Source organism: Phaseolus vulgaris, chromosome 1 (assembly GCF_051622355.1).
Source record: "Phaseolus vulgaris cultivar YP4 chromosome 1, ASM5162235v1, whole genome shotgun sequence".
Taxonomy (NCBI): Eukaryota; Viridiplantae; Streptophyta; class Magnoliopsida; order Fabales; family Fabaceae; genus Phaseolus; species Phaseolus vulgaris.
This window is the reverse complement of record NC_143498.1, coordinates 7,219,304-7,236,197: the sequence shown is the minus strand read 5'-3', so window position 1 is coordinate 7,236,197 and position 16,894 is coordinate 7,219,304. Positions and strand designations below refer to the sequence as shown.

General features: G+C 34.4%; 3 protein-coding genes across 4 annotated transcripts; 1 reads left to right on the top strand and 2 right to left on the bottom strand.

Moving 5' to 3' along the window:
• Positions 1-70: 70 nt before the first annotated feature.
• LOC137813354 (V-type proton ATPase subunit c''2) lies at positions 71-2,826 on the top strand. Of its 2 annotated transcripts, none has more exons than XM_068615537.1 (4): positions 71-359; positions 441-518; positions 2,099-2,269; positions 2,382-2,826. In XM_068615537.1, exons 1-4 carry the CDS (start codon positions 235-237, stop codon positions 2,548-2,550), a joined length of 543 nt encoding a protein of 180 aa, XP_068471638.1. In that variant the 5' UTR covers positions 71-234; the 3' UTR covers positions 2,551-2,826. The 2 variants fall into 2 exon arrangements, with proteins under 2 accessions (XP_068471638.1, XP_090155568.1); XM_090299442.1 differs by having other exon boundaries at positions 75-359; positions 2,365-2,826.
• Positions 2,827-3,630: 804 nt separating this feature from the next.
• Positions 3,631-5,852, bottom strand: LOC137813352 (uncharacterized). Its single transcript, XM_068615536.1, has 4 exons — positions 5,534-5,852; positions 5,028-5,332; positions 4,561-4,771; positions 3,631-4,323 (listed from the first exon to the last, which is right to left on the bottom strand). The coding sequence occupies exons 1-4, from the start codon at positions 5,789-5,791 to the stop codon at positions 3,802-3,804; spliced, it is 1,296 nt and encodes a 431-aa protein (XP_068471637.1). The 5' UTR covers positions 5,792-5,852; the 3' UTR covers positions 3,631-3,801.
• A 3,323-nt stretch (positions 5,853-9,175) lies between these two features.
• Positions 9,176-9,844, bottom strand: LOC150029484 (uncharacterized). The gene has a single exon (XM_090298771.1). The coding sequence runs from the start codon at positions 9,842-9,844 to the stop codon at positions 9,176-9,178; it is 669 nt and encodes a 222-aa protein (XP_090154897.1).
• Positions 9,845-16,894: the final 7,050 nt, after the last annotated feature.

Sequence of the window (16,894 nt, the reverse complement as noted above, 5' to 3'; positions counted from 1 at the left end):
TGCAGAAGAAAGTTGTAGGGGTGCAGAAAGAAACACTCAAAATCATTTTAGTCTTTAACAAACGTGGCGCACGCAAGTTCTGTGCCTGTTGGTCACATTGTTTTTTCTTATTCAATAATTCAATCTAAACGACACTGCGTTTCATCCCTTCCCTTCTCGCTCCGTGGTTAACAGAACAACTGAGATCCAATCAGAATCATTCACCTATTCCCTTCCGTTAGCAACACGTTCACTATGTCTGCGACGATTGTGGCACATTCCAGTTCTTGGAGCAGGGCACTTGTCGCGATCTCGCCCTACACCTTCTCCGCCATCGGCATCGCGGTCTCAATCGGCGTCTCCGTCCTCGGCGCCGCCTGGTAAACCTTCAATATTTTTTTTTCGTTTCCGTTTACGTTACCTTCTTCTCATTTCCGAATTCGCTTCGCCAACGTTTGCAGGGGGATCTACATCACCGGTAGTAGCTTGATCGGCGCTGCAATCAAGGCTCCTCGAATCACTTCCAAAAATCTCATTAGGTAAAACTAATTGCAGTTTTTTTGTACCGTTTTATGCATTTTTTTTTTAGTTTTGGTTTTTAATTGGACTACATATATTATATTTTAGGAGTTTCCTACATTTTGTTTCCGGCAATTTTTGTGTAGTGGTAGGGAAAGCCTATGTTTCTGTTGATTTTATCTTGGTTTCTGTAGTTCTAGGTTAGATTCGTTCGGTTTAGATTAGGAGATTACGTTGTTTAGTTTTGCTTCGGTTAAGGATTGGAGTTGGAGAGGAACTGTTAGTTGTTGTAAACAGGATTGTGGCAGATTTGTGTTAGAGTTTACAAATTACAATTGCGCTGTGGCGTTTCGCAACTTTCACACACAAAAACAGTGGTTGACAAAAGCTTTTTTTTCTTTTTGTTTTAATACTTCTGAAAGGAAAAGAAAATTGTTGTGATAAAATGAAGTCGTTGATGTTGATGAATTAGTCTAGCACTGCTCTTCTGTCAATTAACTTTACTGGATCTTTTTTCAACGATTTTAGTGTGGTGGCTTAATGCTCGTTTCTCTGGTAAATAGCGATTTATTAGTAGTAAAATTATGACACCTGTGATTTAGTTTTGAGTTTGATGTGTATCGGGCATTAGTCTTCCCCCTCATAATAGGCAATGATAATCTGTCTTCATCATTGGGAGTAAGTGATCGTATGGTTTGAAGGGTATGGTTATCCGCTTTTAGGTATAAAGCCTACTGGGTTATTGCATAACTAACTAATACATGAACAAAAAATGAAAGATATTGAGAGTTTCTTGCACTAAATTTCATTCTCAATTTCAAACTCCGTGTATTTTTTTGTCAGAGGTCAGATGCAAAAGCTGAAAGATTAACACTGATATTTTAATTTCAAATAAAGGAGAATGCATTGAAGTTTTTATTTTTTTTGACAAGGTAAGAATTCTCATATGCATATTATGCCTGGTTTTTTGGGTAGAGAGATTGCTGTACCCTTTTTCAAGTCAATCTGGAATGAACACTCTAACTGCTCAACTTTCAATACAACCTTCAATATTGCCGTTTTTTGGTCGAGCATGGCTTACTTCTATGTTTTCTTTTCTACGTCAACTTCTGTTCGGTCTCACTGGATCTCTGTTTGTGTGCTTTTTTTATTCTTGGGATTATTATGCCAGCTCAAGTAAGGTTCTCAAAAGTTAGTTTGCGTAGTATTAGGGCTTGGAAATGCAATTAAGGTTGAGCCCAATATCTTATCTTTTGGCTTTTAGTGTTTTTTTGTCTCAATTATGTAGAGTTTTTGTTTTACTATCTCTATCAATAAGATGTTTGATTATAAGCTGTTTCACTAATTCGTACTTAATCATATAATAATGATTGATTGACTCAACTTGCTTAGTAAAATAAGTTGTTAAGCTCCGTTTTTAATGTGAATATCAAAACTTTTATTCTGTACTTAAGATTGTTCTATTTGAGTGCTGTGAATGTTCATGTTCCTTTCACATGTAGTATCTACATAATAGTATCCGGGTATTGCTGATACAGTTTCAAATATAAACATTTATGCCATCTTGACATTATGGTTTGTGATGTTTGTTGTATTTCAGTGTAATCTTCTGCGAAGCTGTTGCTATATATGGTGTTATTGTGGCTATTATTCTTCAAACAAAATTAGAAAGCGTTCCAACAGCAAATATCTATCAACCAGAGTCTCTTAGGGCTGGATATGCAATCTTTGCTTCTGGATTAATTGTGGGCTTCGCAAATCTTGTTTGTGGGTGTGTATTCTTTGTCACCTACCTCTCATATCTTTGTAGAAATTTTTCCCGATGAATGCAGGGGGACCTTTTCCATCCTGTTGTTACATATTTAGTTTTTCCCCTCTGGCAGGTTGTGTGTAGGAATAATTGGAAGCAGCTGTGCATTATCCGATGCTCAGAATTCCTCCCTCTTTGTGAAAATTCTTGTGATTGAGATCTTTGGTAGCGCGCTTGGGCTATTTGGAGTGATTGTTGGAATTATTATGTCAGCGCAAGCAACATGGCCAACAAAAGTTTAGTTTCCATTGTATCAGAGAATGTGGTGTGGGGATGCGATTATGGTAGAGCGCAATATATCTTCTGTACTGCCCGGGATTGAAGTTTTCTCTGTTTCCTGTTGGTAGAAATGTAAAATCCAGCGTAATAGTTTGCCTCCATTACAACTGTAGGCTGTATTATTTACCGATGAGTTGTTAGAAGGTCTTGTGCATCATCAGATATGTCAGTCTGTTGGTTGAATTTCAATACTTTTGGAGGACCAAATATTTTATTAATCAATAACAAAATTGAATTTATTTGGGCTTGTGAATAAAGTCAACAAGCAGTTTCGTTGAAATGTTCATGTTTAAAATTAAATTGGGACTGAAATGTACTTGTGAGTGGGATTATGAATGCTGGGTAATATAGAAGTAGAAATACTTTTTAAGGTTGGACCGCCAGGAGTTGATGCCATAATTAATTTGATAGAATAATTTGAAAAGGTTTGCATTAATTAATAACTTGTCATATTGAAGTAAACCTTATATTTAGTAATTCTTTTTACCCTCTGCAAGAACACCATTTTCTATTAAACAATAGTTTTTAAAAAAAATATATTTTACCATGAAATGGTGATTCCCATTGTTCATTTGAACATAGTTTTTACGAGTGATTGTCTGAATTGTTGAATTCTCACATTGAGTATTGGAATTTGTAATTTGCATTTTGAGATATATTAGTAGGTTCTAAGGCAAGGATTGTGGTATAAGGACAAGAGAAATACTCAATGATTGTCCCCATTAATTGGAGATCCATAAGAGGATATTGTGTATTCACAATAAGTTATTTCCCGGTCTAGGGTCTAGGACAGAAGTTAAATCGATATATGGTTTGGGTCACTTGTGTGAAATAAGCAACTCCTAGAAGAGTTGGAATTTTGTGGATTTTGACCAGATGAATTTTTAGTGTAATATTCAGTCAATCCTTTGTATGTGTAATTCAATTTTTTATGAGAGAACTAAACACATAAATATCTTATCCTTTTCGTTAAAGTAATTCAATTTTTCATCCCAGAACTAAACACATAAATATCGATTATCTTTTTTGTTAAAGAGGAGCGGTTTTCCAAGGAACTTAGTATTGTATTATTAGCTCCAACAACCAACTTGCATACAATCTTAGAAAGTCTCTAAAAGAACACTGAATCTTATCACCTCCAAATTTAAGTGTACCTATACTTGTATGGACGGTAAGTAATGCATCCGTTGCTAATGCAGTAATAAAACACAATGCTACAAGCAACCAGATGGTATTAACCCAAGTGATGAAGGCACATCATTAAAAAATGGTGTGTTCCTCACAAGAAGCTCCTGATGATCCTCTGGCCTAATCAACTTTGGGTCAAAAGGGTCTCTATCAGGTAGAACCAGCCCTTGTTTCAAGCGACCTAGACGCCTTGCATGGAGAACTTGCTTGGAGGTGACTGGTAGCCTAATGAACTGATACTCTTCTAAAGCTGATTCAAGCTTTTGTGCTCCCCACTTCTCCAAGCATTTGCCCAACACAGCTGCATCTAATATGGACATGTTTGTGCTTCTAACACAGTGAGGAGTGGTGGGGTGAGCTGCATCGCCTACCAATACCACATTGTCCCAAAAGATCTTCTCTAAGGGATCACTATCATATATGAAATTCAAGAAAGGTTCCCTTGTTTCTTTTATGACCTTTACGAATTCAGGAATCAAAACTTTTTCTGCTTCTTGCTGCATCTTTTGGATCATGTCACTGTTTACCTTCATTGTCACTGATGTACCCTGAAAAGTGGTAAGTTTTGGCCCCAAATATCAACTTACAATCAGCACAAGATAACGTGGCAACAACTGGAAGCATGAATACACTCTAGTTTGAGATCATAGTAGAGACAATGCTAGAAAGTTTATAGACCTTACTAGGAATATGTTTTGAGGGGAAGAATGACAGGAAAATCATTTCAGGATTATTATGAATCCGGGTATTAATATTGTTAATATAAGGATGAGGAACAAAGTTACCTTAACTTCAGGCTCAGGCTGATTCACAAACCAAACCCAATTGAGTCTTTTGTTTTGCAGCTCATACAGCACAGTGTGTGTTCCTGAGGCCATGTCAAAGTACAAGCATTTTCCTAGATCAGGGTATGCCTTTCTGATACCAGTGATGGTTTCTGAATTCTCAATTTTCGAAAAATCAAGAACCCCTCTCCATGCACAATAGCCTGAATATCTGTAAAAGATACAAGATATTCATATTACAACTCGTACAACAATTTATACACAGTTCTTTGTGACCACCATCATATATTTATTATATCTCATTCTTCTCTCACTTTTTCTCTCTATTAGTTGTAAATCTGTGGTATAATTTACTGTACTAATGTCTTTTATCTTTCCAGATTGAAGGATAGAGGAAAATAACTGTTAGCTCCATTTTAAAATACAAATGACAGCAAAAGTCTTATCCCATTGGTTTGAATACTAACCTTAGTTTAAAATCTGGGAGATATTTCTGGCGGATGGAAGAGAGACAACCATCTGCTGCAACAAGCAAATCCCCTACTATCTCTACAACCTTACCAGTTTCTAGAACCTCAGCCTTTACTATGACAGAACCCTTACCATCTACAACATGGAAAGAGAGAAAAAGATGACCCCACAAAAATATATCTGATGGCAGTGCAGTGTACAGAAGGCCATGAAGATCTGCCCAATGTGCTGCTCTGAAGTTGAAACTCTCATCTCTTGTCAATGCACAGTGGACCTTCTTCTCACTATCAGTTACATGGTTCTGCTCAGGTAAAAACAATAGAACAGTAGTAATAAGTTTTTATATTTTGCAAATAAAACTAAGTTTGTATTAGGAGAATCATACACCAAGATGAAAAGGATCCCCTTTTATCGGTATATCCTTGGAAATATTCCTTAGTGAAGTATTACCAAATCAGTACTCATAATTAAAGAGAAAAGATGAAAAGAAAAAGGGTGGGACCTGATCAATGGTGAGAGGGATAGTGGTGTTGTGTAGGAGTTGTTGTTGCTTTGAGTGTGGAAGCCATGATTGAATGATTTGTTGGGAGAAAGAGTTGAGTCCAAGGCCAGCACCAGTGGGGCTTCCAGTTGGAGAAGAGGGTGTTTTCTCAAGCACAAGAACATCCCAACCAGCTAAGGTAAGAGCATGTGCACATGAGATACCTGCTATGCTACCTCCCACTATCACTGCTTTTCCTCTTTTTCCTTCACCATCCATTTTTTCTCTCTTACTCTCTCTTCTTCAGGCACCAAATTAATATAAATCACATAAGCTACACATATAATAATACTTCACACGTGCAATTTATTGGAATTCGTTAAAAAATATATTTATTATATCAATCTGATTTCATAAAAATAGAAAGATTTAAAATAATAACAAATAGTATTTATAATATATACTATTATAAAATTTTAAAATAATAATGTAGGATATTATTATTTTAAGCATTTGGTAACATAGAAATTATGATTTAACACTGAAGAAATATTTATTTTAGTTTCCAATAAATCTCATCAGATAATTCATAAATAAATTATAATAATAATAATTAAAAAAAGATACAATAAAACAATTAAATATTATAAAAGTATTTTATGCAAAAGCTTTAAAACCAAATTTATTATTTATTAAATTGAAATATTAAAACACTATTCTGTTAAATAAATTAAATAAATTTGTGGACAAATTTAACCATTTAGTAATTCAGCAAATTATGATTTAAGACTCCAGGAAATATTTGAGTTTCTAATAAATCCCAGCATACAATTAGTAAATAAATAAATAAATAATAACAATAATAATTTAGATTAAAGTTCATTCAATTCAAAAACTATTGTGAAAAGTAGTTGTTGATTAAATAATTTTCAAAAATACAATATTATTTTGTAAAAAAATATTAATGTTATCCATAAATCTTTATGGAGATTACATTCAAGTATTTTTTCGGATTCTTCATAATTCTCTTTTAGTTCTAACACTTCTTAGTACTTTCATGATATCAAAATAAACCAATACATTTACTGCACTTAAAAATATAATTGATTTTAAATGATGTTTAACCATAATAGTTTAGTTTACCTATAGTATGTATTAAAAATCAGTGACGTAGTTTGACTTTCTCTTTGGAACTAATTTACTATCTTGTGAAACTGCCTTAGTTCCAAACTAAAAGTTAATTTTGTATGGGTGATGAGGAGCTCTATAACACTGATCATTTGAAGTAACACTAAAAGATCGGATATAATATACATTATTCTCAATAATTTTCTTTAGAATTGGTAAATTAGATCATTGTGATTGAAGCATGAATTGTATGACCCTTGCATGAATATTTGAAAGTATTTAAAGAAGGGTCTTAAATTATTCAAAGAAGTGTAATACTTATATGAAGTAAACAAATAATGAGATATTACCACTTTTTTTTTATGACCAACTCCATTGAAAATGAAACTTCTGTAGTGAGATCTGTCATGAACTACAATCGAATAACTCCATATATGAGATTCTAATTTCTTTTTCAGGAGTGACTTTATTTATGGATTGAATTTGCTTTTTTTTTTATCAAGAGTGACATATTGAATTTTTTTTTTCATTCAAAACCAAATGAATGAACCCATATATATCACTACAAGAAAATCATGAAATAAAAATCAATTTTTAGAAACTAAAATAATTAGTTGCATTAGTAACTAAATTAGGGACTATTTTAAAAACTAAAAAAAAATTGGTTTCTAAATTAGTTTATATTATTGTTAAATAGTTTCTAAATTGTTATCTAATTAGCAACCGCAAAAACATTTGTTGCTAATTAGATAACAATTTAGAAACTATTTAACAATAATAGAAACTAACTTAGAAATTAATTTTTTTTTAATTTCTAAAATGGTCTCTAATTTAGTTATTATTGCAACTAATTGTTTTATCTTTAAAAATTGGTTTCTATTTCATGATTTTCTCGTAATATATTCATTAAAATATTAAAGAAATTCAAGAAACAAAAGAAATAATTAATTAGTAAACAGTGGCTTAATCTAAAATATTTTACTGGAAATAGATAAAACTTAATCAAACTTCAGAATCAGTGAGGTAATGTACCAAAAAAAAAAAAAGATTAACTCCAACCTTTAAAGTGAAAATCAAAATAAAAACCAAGGAAAATCATACTAGAATCGTAAGGAATCTTTGATGAGGACAAAAGATCTTCATTTACGATTTAATTGGTATTTTAAATTTCAATTTTAAAATATTGGAACATTAGGAAAAAGATTTAACTGATTTGGTGTGCATGGAGAAAGATCTTATGATCAATATCCTCCCACATGCATTGTGCTGCTATTGTTACTCTTCCGCCATCACTTCTTCTTCCGCTGTCACTTACACCTTTATTCTTCATCACATGCTACATTCATAGAGAGAAAGAAGTGATTAAGGGTGGATCAACCTTATAAAAAAAATACATAATTCATCGTTTAACATAACACTTCAAACAAAACAGGCAAAAACATTTCAACACTTCACACTAAGAACCTAAAAACTTAAAAAGTATCAAATAATCAAAGGTTCCAAACACCAACTGGAAAAGTGAAAAAGAAAACCGAAGAGAGAAAGGTTTTCTGAAATTCATTTCATGTGTTTTGGAAAAATTGTTCTGAAAAATTTGTTTTGAAAAGTTCCTTCTGGAGTATATTGTATATTAATGGAAAGCTTGTTTCGAAAAGCTCGTTCCAAAATCTATTTCATTTGTTCTCAAAAGCTTGTTCTGAAAAACCTATTTTGAATGTCAGAAATTTTGTTCTTGAAACCATTTTCCAGAAACTCGAAAAAACTTGTTCTGAAAGATTTTTGGAGCAGGATATATGAAGTCACTTTTACAAAAGGTAAAATATATTTTCAAAATTATGGGACTGCAATTAGAAATTGTGAGGATAGGAAGAAAAAGCCTATTAATATCTCATGCATAGGCAACATGTCCATAGCCATACATGCAATAAAGTTATTTAGTAAAAAGATTGAATATTCATATAAGAAAAATGTTTGGGTTTATGGTTCAAAATTTGTTCAAAACTAAGAAAAACTAATACTTAAGTAATTATCATCAACCTTTTTCATATAAAAGTTAATTTTTATGACTTTAAGATTTCTTTTACTTGTTACCCTTGAGAGATGTCAAGCAAAATTGGTGAGAAGTACAACATCAATAAATACAAATACAGTATCAGTTTAAATTTTGTTAAAATTCTAAAGTTGTTGAATGTATCATAATAAGATTGAGATTACGTAATATAGACATTTTTTTTTTCAAAAGTGTTATAATTTTGTAGGTGAGTATAAGCTCAATAATATGCAACTATATTTTAGTTTTGCCTTTGAAAGAAGTATTGTTATAATAGTATAAAAAAATAAAAAAATAACCATTTTTTTATCAACAAAAAATGAATAAATAAATATGAGGTATTTCAGGAATACCTTAATCCGTATACAAAAGACTTCCCTAAGAAGTTCACCTTCTTACCTCCATACCCAACGAAAAAACGTTAAAAAAGCCTATCCTACAAGACATAACTACCAAACATAGTCCCACGTCTAAAAAAAGTCCTCCTACAAGTTTTTGACAGACTTCATGCAAACTAGTGGTTCAAAGCACCAATTAGAGTAGGAGAAACAAACCCCATGTGCCTTGGACTTTATCCAAGACCAAGTTTTCAGTTGAGCTAGATAAAAAATCTCATTATGATCTATCCTTACACCTCTAAAAATTCTTTTGTTCTTGTTTTTCCATAATTCTTCTACAACTGCTATCCACACACAACCCCAAATCAAATTAACACTATCTTTGGCTCCACTCACCTTGAAGTTAGCAAAGTGCTTTTTAGGCTCCTGGTGATCCGTCACTGCCAACCCCATCCACTCATAGCACTTAGCCCACACAAGCCAAGCAACTCTGCACGTACTGAAGAGGTGAAATGTGTTTTCCTCTTCCTCCCCACACATGTAGCATATGATATTTGTCACGCAAACTCCCCTTCTAGCCAAATTCACCTTAGACACTATTTTGTCTTCCAAAACCCTCCATGTTGTGAGATGGGATGATGGTTGTGTCTTTATCCTCCAGAAACTCTGAAACAGATCCTTCTCATTCACCTGAGCATCTTCCTTAAGAATATCGTATGCAAATTTGGCTGTGTACACTGTTGTTGCGTAATCTTTCCACACCCAACAATCATCTTTATCTACCCCTACCCTCTTCTCTCTCAAAAGTTGCATCATTTGTTGTTCTTGAACATTTTCCCATTCGAACAAATTTCTTCTCCACTCAATCTTCCATGATCATTCTGAATTTTCAGACCTCACCCATCCTTGGAAAATGAATGCTTCCATATAAACAACAATGGAGAAAAGCCTCGAAAAATTGTCCTTGAGCGTCATATTATCCACCCATCTATCCTCCCATAACCTAATCTCCCTCTCATTCCCAACTTTCCATGTACAATTATCCTCAAACTCATCTTTCCATCCTTCAAAAGACCATACATCCTATAAGTTTTTCCTCCACAGGAAATCTGATCTACCTTTTCTTTGGTCCCAAAGACTCTACTGTCAGAATATATGGCCTTAAACGAGAGGGGGTGAATTGTTTAAGAAAGATTTTAGTAAACTTTTAAGCTTAGAATGAAAAATACTTTAAGAAAACCTTGATTAAGAATTCAGTTTTTCAAAACATAAAGCAAAAGCACAATACTGGAAAAACAATCGGTTGTTTTACCGAAACAATCGGTTGTTTATACAAGTTATTAATTGACAAAACTGAATTTAAAGAGATAGGGATAGAGAAATTGTACACAGTTGTTTATACTGGTTCACTCCAAATCCAGAGCTACATCCAGTCTTCTCAGAAACACTGAGGATATCCACTGAGCAATCACCACTTGATCACTTACACAACAACCAAGAGAATGACCTTGAACACCTCAAGAAACACACTCTCCTTGGCCAACACTAAGATTGCTGATCTTGAACACCTCAAGAACACACAACCAATCTCAGCAAACACAGAAACGAAATTGTTCAACAGAGTACAAGGATTACACTTGTTACAGAAGATAATCTGAAATCAATACAAGCAGAATCCTATTCCAACACTTTGATTAATCACAAATTCTTAGCAATCTCAGCACTTTGAAAAAAACTCTCTTAGAAAAACTTTGTCAAAGATTCTTTTTTTGTTAAATATGTTTTTCTGAATTTATTCAAAGATGTAGTTTGTTATCAAATCTTAACAAACTCTTAAATTGCATTAAAAGATTGGTCAAAGCATTTAATGACTGGAGCGTAAGCAGTTAAAACATTTAAAGCTCAGTCAAAGAAAATAGTTTTTCTGTTATGGTCCCAAAACAAACAATCGGTTGTTTCCTCGAATCAATCGGTTGTTTTGGTACTTAACAGTTCAACCATTCAAAACAGTTTTCAATCTTTTTCTCAAAACACCTAAGTATAAACAATCGATTGTTTCGACAAAACAATCGGTTGTTTTAACTTAGTTTGAAAACATTTTACTTTCACAAAGATTGAGAATGCTAATGCTTTAGATTTAATCACAGGGTGGATTACAACATATAAACTACCCCAGAACAAAGCTTAAACCAGCACAACAACATCAAGCATAACAGAGGCTTCAACATCCTTCAAAGGATTTGTATTCTTCAAAACATTGAACACCACTTGGTTCAACAATCTCCCCCTATTTGATGAAGCAAATCCCTGGTGCTTGTGTTTGATCTAATTAAATCTGAAGTAGTTGCTGCAGAAAAAACATTTATACTATCCAAAGCTTCTTACAGCAACAAGTCAGTTTATTACTCTTTTAAAGCATGAAACATAATAAACAACCGGTTGATTACACAAAACAATCGGTTGTTTCTATCAGCAGCAGCAGAAAACACTTTCATATCAGAGATTTTAACATTTTATACAGTATCAGACAAAGATATACAAGAACCAATAAATTCTCCCCCTATTTGTCTTCACAAATAGACTTTAGCATGTATCAAAAACAGATTTGGGAGAGATTATTAAGATCAAGAATGCCTAACTCATTTCTTAAGAAGAAAAACCTCTCTTTTGGTAAAGGCTTTGTGAAAATGTCAGCTAACTGCAGTTTGGTCTCCACAAACTTCACTTCACAGTTCCCATTTTGTACATGATCCCTGATGAAATGATGTCTTATCTCAATATGTTTGGTCCTTGAGTGCTGAATCTGATTTTTGGTAAGATTGATGGCACTTGTGTTATCACACATCAAGGGAACCTTGCTGATTTGTAAACCAAAATCTGCAAGTTGTTGCTTGAGCCATAGAATCTGTGCACAACAGCTACCAGCAGCTATATATTCAGCCTCAGCAGTAGAGAGAGCAACACATGCTTGCTTCTTGCTATGCCATGATATTAGGCTTGAGCCAAGAAGGTGACAAGTGCCACTTGTGCTCTTTCTATCTAGCTTGCAACCTGCAAAGTCAGAATCTGAATAACCAATTAAATGTATTGGAGAGTGAGAAGGATACCATAATCCTACAGATGATGTTCCTTTGAGATATTTCAGAATTCTTTTTGCTTGATATCTTGCACATAGACACACCGCAAACATGATGTCCGACCTACTAGCTGTTAGATATAGCAAAGATCCAATCAAACCTTTGTATTTTGTTTGATCTACACTCTTTCCAGCAGCATCAGCATCCATGTAACAGCCTGATGGCATTGGAGTGCTTGCTTCTTTGCAATTCTCCATTTCAAATTTCTTGAGAATCTCCTTGCAATACTTTGATTGACTTAAGAAGATCCCATCCTTTGTTTGCTTAACCTGCAATCCAAGAAAGAAAGATAGTTCTCCCATCATAGACATTTCAAACTCATCTTTCATTGCAACCACAAATTCTTCACACAATCTATCTTGTGTAGCACCAAAGATGATATTATTCAACATAGATTTGCACAAGAATTATTTCTGCATTTGACTTCTTGATGAAGAGAGTCTTGTCTACCATTCCTCTTTCATAACCATGAGATAGCAGAAAGTTGCTAAGTCTCTCATACCACTGCCTTGGAGCTTGTTTCAGTCCATACAAAGCTTTCTTCAACTTGAAGACATGGTTGGGATACTTGTGATCTTCAAAGCCCGGTGGTTGATCTACATAGACTTCCTCATTGATGTAGCCATTCAAGAAGGCACTCTTTACATCCATTTGGAAGAGTTTAAAACCACTTATACATGCAAAGGCCAGCAACAACCTCACAGCCTCCAATCTAGCAACAGGAGCAAAGGTTTCACCATAGCCTATGCCCTCTTCTTGATTGTAGCCTTTGGCAACTAGCCTTGCTTTGTTCCTTGTGATCACACCATCCTCATCTAGCTTGTTCCTGAAAACCCATTTTGAACCAATAATATTCATTTCATTAGTTTTAGGGACAAGAAACCATACCTCATTCCTTTCAAACTGATTTAGCTCTTCATGCATAGCTTCAACCCACTTCTCATCCTTGAGAGCTTCCTCAATTGACTTTGGTTCAATTTGAGAGACAAAAGTTGTGTGCCTGCAGAAGTTTGGGATGGAACTACGTGTGGAGACACCTTCCTTTATCTGCCCTATGATGTTATCCACTGACAGATCTCTAGGAATCCTCCACTCTTTGGGCAGCTCACTCTGTTGCAGAATTTCAATCGGTTGTTTCTGCGAATCAACCGGTTGTTTTTCTGCACAGATTTCCAGCTTTTCCAAACTGATGCTCTGTTCATCTTCCTCAGCACTGGTCTTTGGGATCTGACTGATTCTGCGGTCTACCTCATCAAAGACAACGTGAACTGATTCTTCTACAGTCATCAAACTCTTGTTGTAGACTCTATATGCATGACTTGTGAGTGAATAACCAATGAATATACCAAGGTCGGCTTTCTCATCAAACTTTCTCAAGCTTTCTTTTCCATTGTTGAGAACGAAACAGCTGCAGCCAAAGACTTTGAGGTGACTGATGTTGGGCTTCCTTCCATTGAAAAGTTCATATGGAGTTTTCTTCAAAATGGGCCTTATAAGCACCCTATTCATCACATAATAAGAGGTGCTCACTACATCTGCCCAAAAATACTTAGGAAGTGATGATTCACTAAGCATTGTTCTTGCAAGCTCTTCAAGAGACCTGTTCTTCCTCTCTACAACTCCATTTTGTTGTGGTGTTCTTGGTGCAGAGAAATTGTGCAGAATTCCCAACTTCTCACAGAATTTGCCAAACTTCTCATTCTGAAATTCTCCTCCATGATCACTCCTTATAGAACCTATGTTGCTGCTCTTTGTGTTTTATAGTCTTCTTGCTAGCTTTTTGAATGCAGCAAAGGCATCACTCTTTGATTCCAAGAACAAAGTCCAAGTGTACCTAGAGAAATCATCAACAATAACAAGAGCATAATAATTTCCACCAAGACTCATAGTTCTAGAGGGTCCAAAGCGATCCATGTGAAGAAGTTCAAGAGGTCTCAAAGAAGAGACAACATTTTTGGTTTTAAAAGAACTTTTCACTTGTTTCCCTTTTTGGCATGCTTCACAAATGTGATCCCTCTCAAACTTGAGTTTTGGCAGCCCAATCACAAGATCCTTTGATATTAGCTTGTTCAAATGATTCATGTGAATATGAGCAATTCTTCTATGCCAAAGCCAAGATTCATCTTGCTTGGATAGAAGACATCTAATTGAACATGGTGAAGAAATATCTAGAAGATACACATTGTTAACTCTCTTACCTACCAACATTACCTCTTTGGTGTTGGGTAGACAGATTTCACATGTGTTTGACTTGAACATCACTTGATATCCCTTGTCACAAAGTTGGCTAATGCTCAGCAGATTATGCTTTAGGCCTTCAACAAAGAGCACATCATGAATCACCAAGATGCTCTCATCTCCTATGGATCCTCTCCCAAGAATTCTTCCTTTGTTGTTGTCTCCATAGGTGACATGACCCTCTTGCTTAAAGGATATTCTCAGGAACTTTGATTTGTCCCCTGTCATATGCTTGGAGCATCCACTGTCTACCAAAATTGCTTGCTCTCCTCCAAGATTTCCTACAAAAGAGATTTTCAAGTACAAAGATTTGGTCCCCTTATGAATGTGGGTCCATCTGGTTTATACTTATCAAATAAAGCTTTATTTCCCTTAGGAATCCACTTCATAAGCCCTTTAGGAACAACATGTTTTCTGATTTTACAGAACATCACAGAATGACCTCTTTTCATGCAATAGAAGCATGTAACAATCGGTTGTTTCGATGGTCCAATCGATTGTTTTTCTGGCATTTTCGAAAATGATTTTGAAAATCTATCTTGTTTGTTTTGTGGATTAAAACCCAATCCAGATTTTCCAAAAACACAATTTTGAGATGCTAGCACACTCTCAAAGTTGGATTGGCCTTTAGAAAGCTTATCCACTGTTTTAACAAGATAGTGGACCTTCTTTTCAAGATTTTCGCAATTTTCACAAACTAGAGTATCACACTTGCAAGAGGAGTTTTTGTAAATGATTTCCAGATTTTCAAAATCCATTTTTGAATGTTCTAAATCCTCTTCCAATGTTTTTACTCTGTTTTCTAGCCAGCTGTTCTTTTCTTTTAACCGATTGTTCAAGAGAGCCAATCGGTTGGCTTCTTCATGCGTTTCTTGAAAGGCTTGAAACAATTGACCATAATTTTCAGAATTTGAAGAGTTTGATGAACTTACACTACTTGAGTCATCCTCCTTTCTGGCAATGAAGCAAAGATTGAGGCTTTTCTTATTTTGCCTTCTTTTCCTTCTTGCTTGACTTTTTGTCATTGCTTCCTTTGGTTCATGAGCAGCCTTGAGTGTCTCCCACATTTCCTTAGCAGCTTTGCACTTTGATATCTTGAAAAATTCATTAGTATCTAGTGCAGAAGTTATAATGTTTTGAGCAGACCGATCAAGCTGGGCCATCTTACATTCATCATTTGTCCATTTGGACAAAGGTTTTGCAATGAAAGAATTATCCTTTTTGAACTTTGGAATGTAAGGACCATTCTCAATTGAATCCCAAATTCTTTGAGATTCAATAAAGATTTTCATTCTTGCTTCCCAAAACTTATAATTCAATCCACAGAATAAAGGAGGTTTGTAGATTGAAGCACCTTCCTCAAAAGATAGTTTTCCAGCCATAGAAAAGATTTTTGATCAACTTGAATAACTTTCAAGAACCAAGCTCTGATACCAATTGTTAGAATATATGACCTTAAACGAGAGGGGGGTGAATTGTTTAAGAAAGATTTTAGTAAACTTTTAAGTTTAGAATGAAAAATACTTCAAGAAAACCTTGATTAAGAATTCAGTTTTCCAAAACATAAAGCAAAAGCACAATACTGGAAAAACAATCGGTTGTTTTACCGAAACAATCGGTTGTTTATACAAGTTATTAATTGACAAAACTGAATTTAAATAGATTGGGATAGAGAAATTGTACACAGTTGTTTATACTGGTTCACTCCAAATCCAGAGCTACATCCAGTCTTCTCAGAAACACTGAGGATATCCACTGAGCAATCACCACTTGATCATTTACACAACAACCAAGAGAATGACCTTGAACACCTCAAGAAACACACTCTCCTTGGCCAACACTAAGATTGCTAATCTTGAACCCCTCAAGAACACACAACCAATCTCAGCAAACACAGAAACGAAATTGTTCAACAAAGTACAAGGATTACACTTGTTACAGAAGATAATCTGAAATCAATACAAGCAGAATCCTATTCCAACACTTTGATTAATCACAAACTCTTAGCAATCTCAGCACTTTGAAAAAAACTCTCTTAGAAAAACTTTGTCAAAGATTCTTTTTTTGTTAAATCTGTTTTTCTAAATTTATTCAAAGATGTAGTTTGTTATCAAATCTTAACAAACTCTTAAATTGCATTAAAAGATTGGTCAAAGCATTTAATGACTGGAGCGTAAGCAGTTAAAACATTTAAAGCTCAGTCAAAGAAAACAATTTTTCTGTTATGGTCCCAAAACAAACAATCGGTTGTTTCCTCGAATCAATCGGTTGTTTTGGTACTTAACAGTTCAACCATTCAAAACAGTTTTTAATCTTTTTCTCAAAACACCTAAGTATAAACAATCGGTTGTTTCGACAAAACAATCGGTTGTTTTAACTTAGTTTGAAAATATTTTACTTTCACAAAGATTGAGAATGCTAATGCTTTAGATTTGATCACAGGGTGGATTAAAACATATAAACTACCCCAGAACAAAGCTTAAACCAGCAC

What these genes read in the sequence shown, in the direction of transcription:
- LOC150029484 (XM_090298771.1), bottom strand. Translation starts at nt 9,844, where the DNA reads ATGATGCAACTTTTGAGAGAGAAGAGGGTAGGGGTAGATAAAGATGAT.
- LOC137813352 (XM_068615536.1), bottom strand. Translation starts at nt 5,791, where the DNA reads ATGGATGGTGAAGGAAAAAGAGGAAAAGCAGTGATAGTGGGAGGTAGC. An exon ending in CTCCCAGATTTTAAACTAAG is followed by an intron (nt 4,772 to 5,027) that starts GTTAGTATTCAA and finishes TATCTTTTACAG; the next exon opens with ATATTCAGGCTATTGTGCAT. An exon ending in AGCCTGAGCCTGAAGTTAAG is followed by an intron (nt 4,324 to 4,560) that starts GTAACTTTGTTC and finishes ACCACTTTTCAG; the next exon opens with GGTACATCAGTGACAATGAA.
- LOC137813354 (XM_068615537.1), top strand. Translation starts at nt 235, where the DNA reads ATGTCTGCGACGATTGTGGCACATTCCAGTTCTTGGAGCAGGGCACTT. An exon ending in TCCGTCCTCGGCGCCGCCTG is followed by an intron (nt 360 to 440) that starts GTAAACCTTCAA and finishes CAACGTTTGCAG; the next exon opens with GGGGATCTACATCACCGGTA. An exon ending in ACTTCCAAAAATCTCATTAG is followed by an intron (nt 519 to 2,098) that starts GTAAAACTAATT and finishes GTTGTATTTCAG; the next exon opens with TGTAATCTTCTGCGAAGCTG.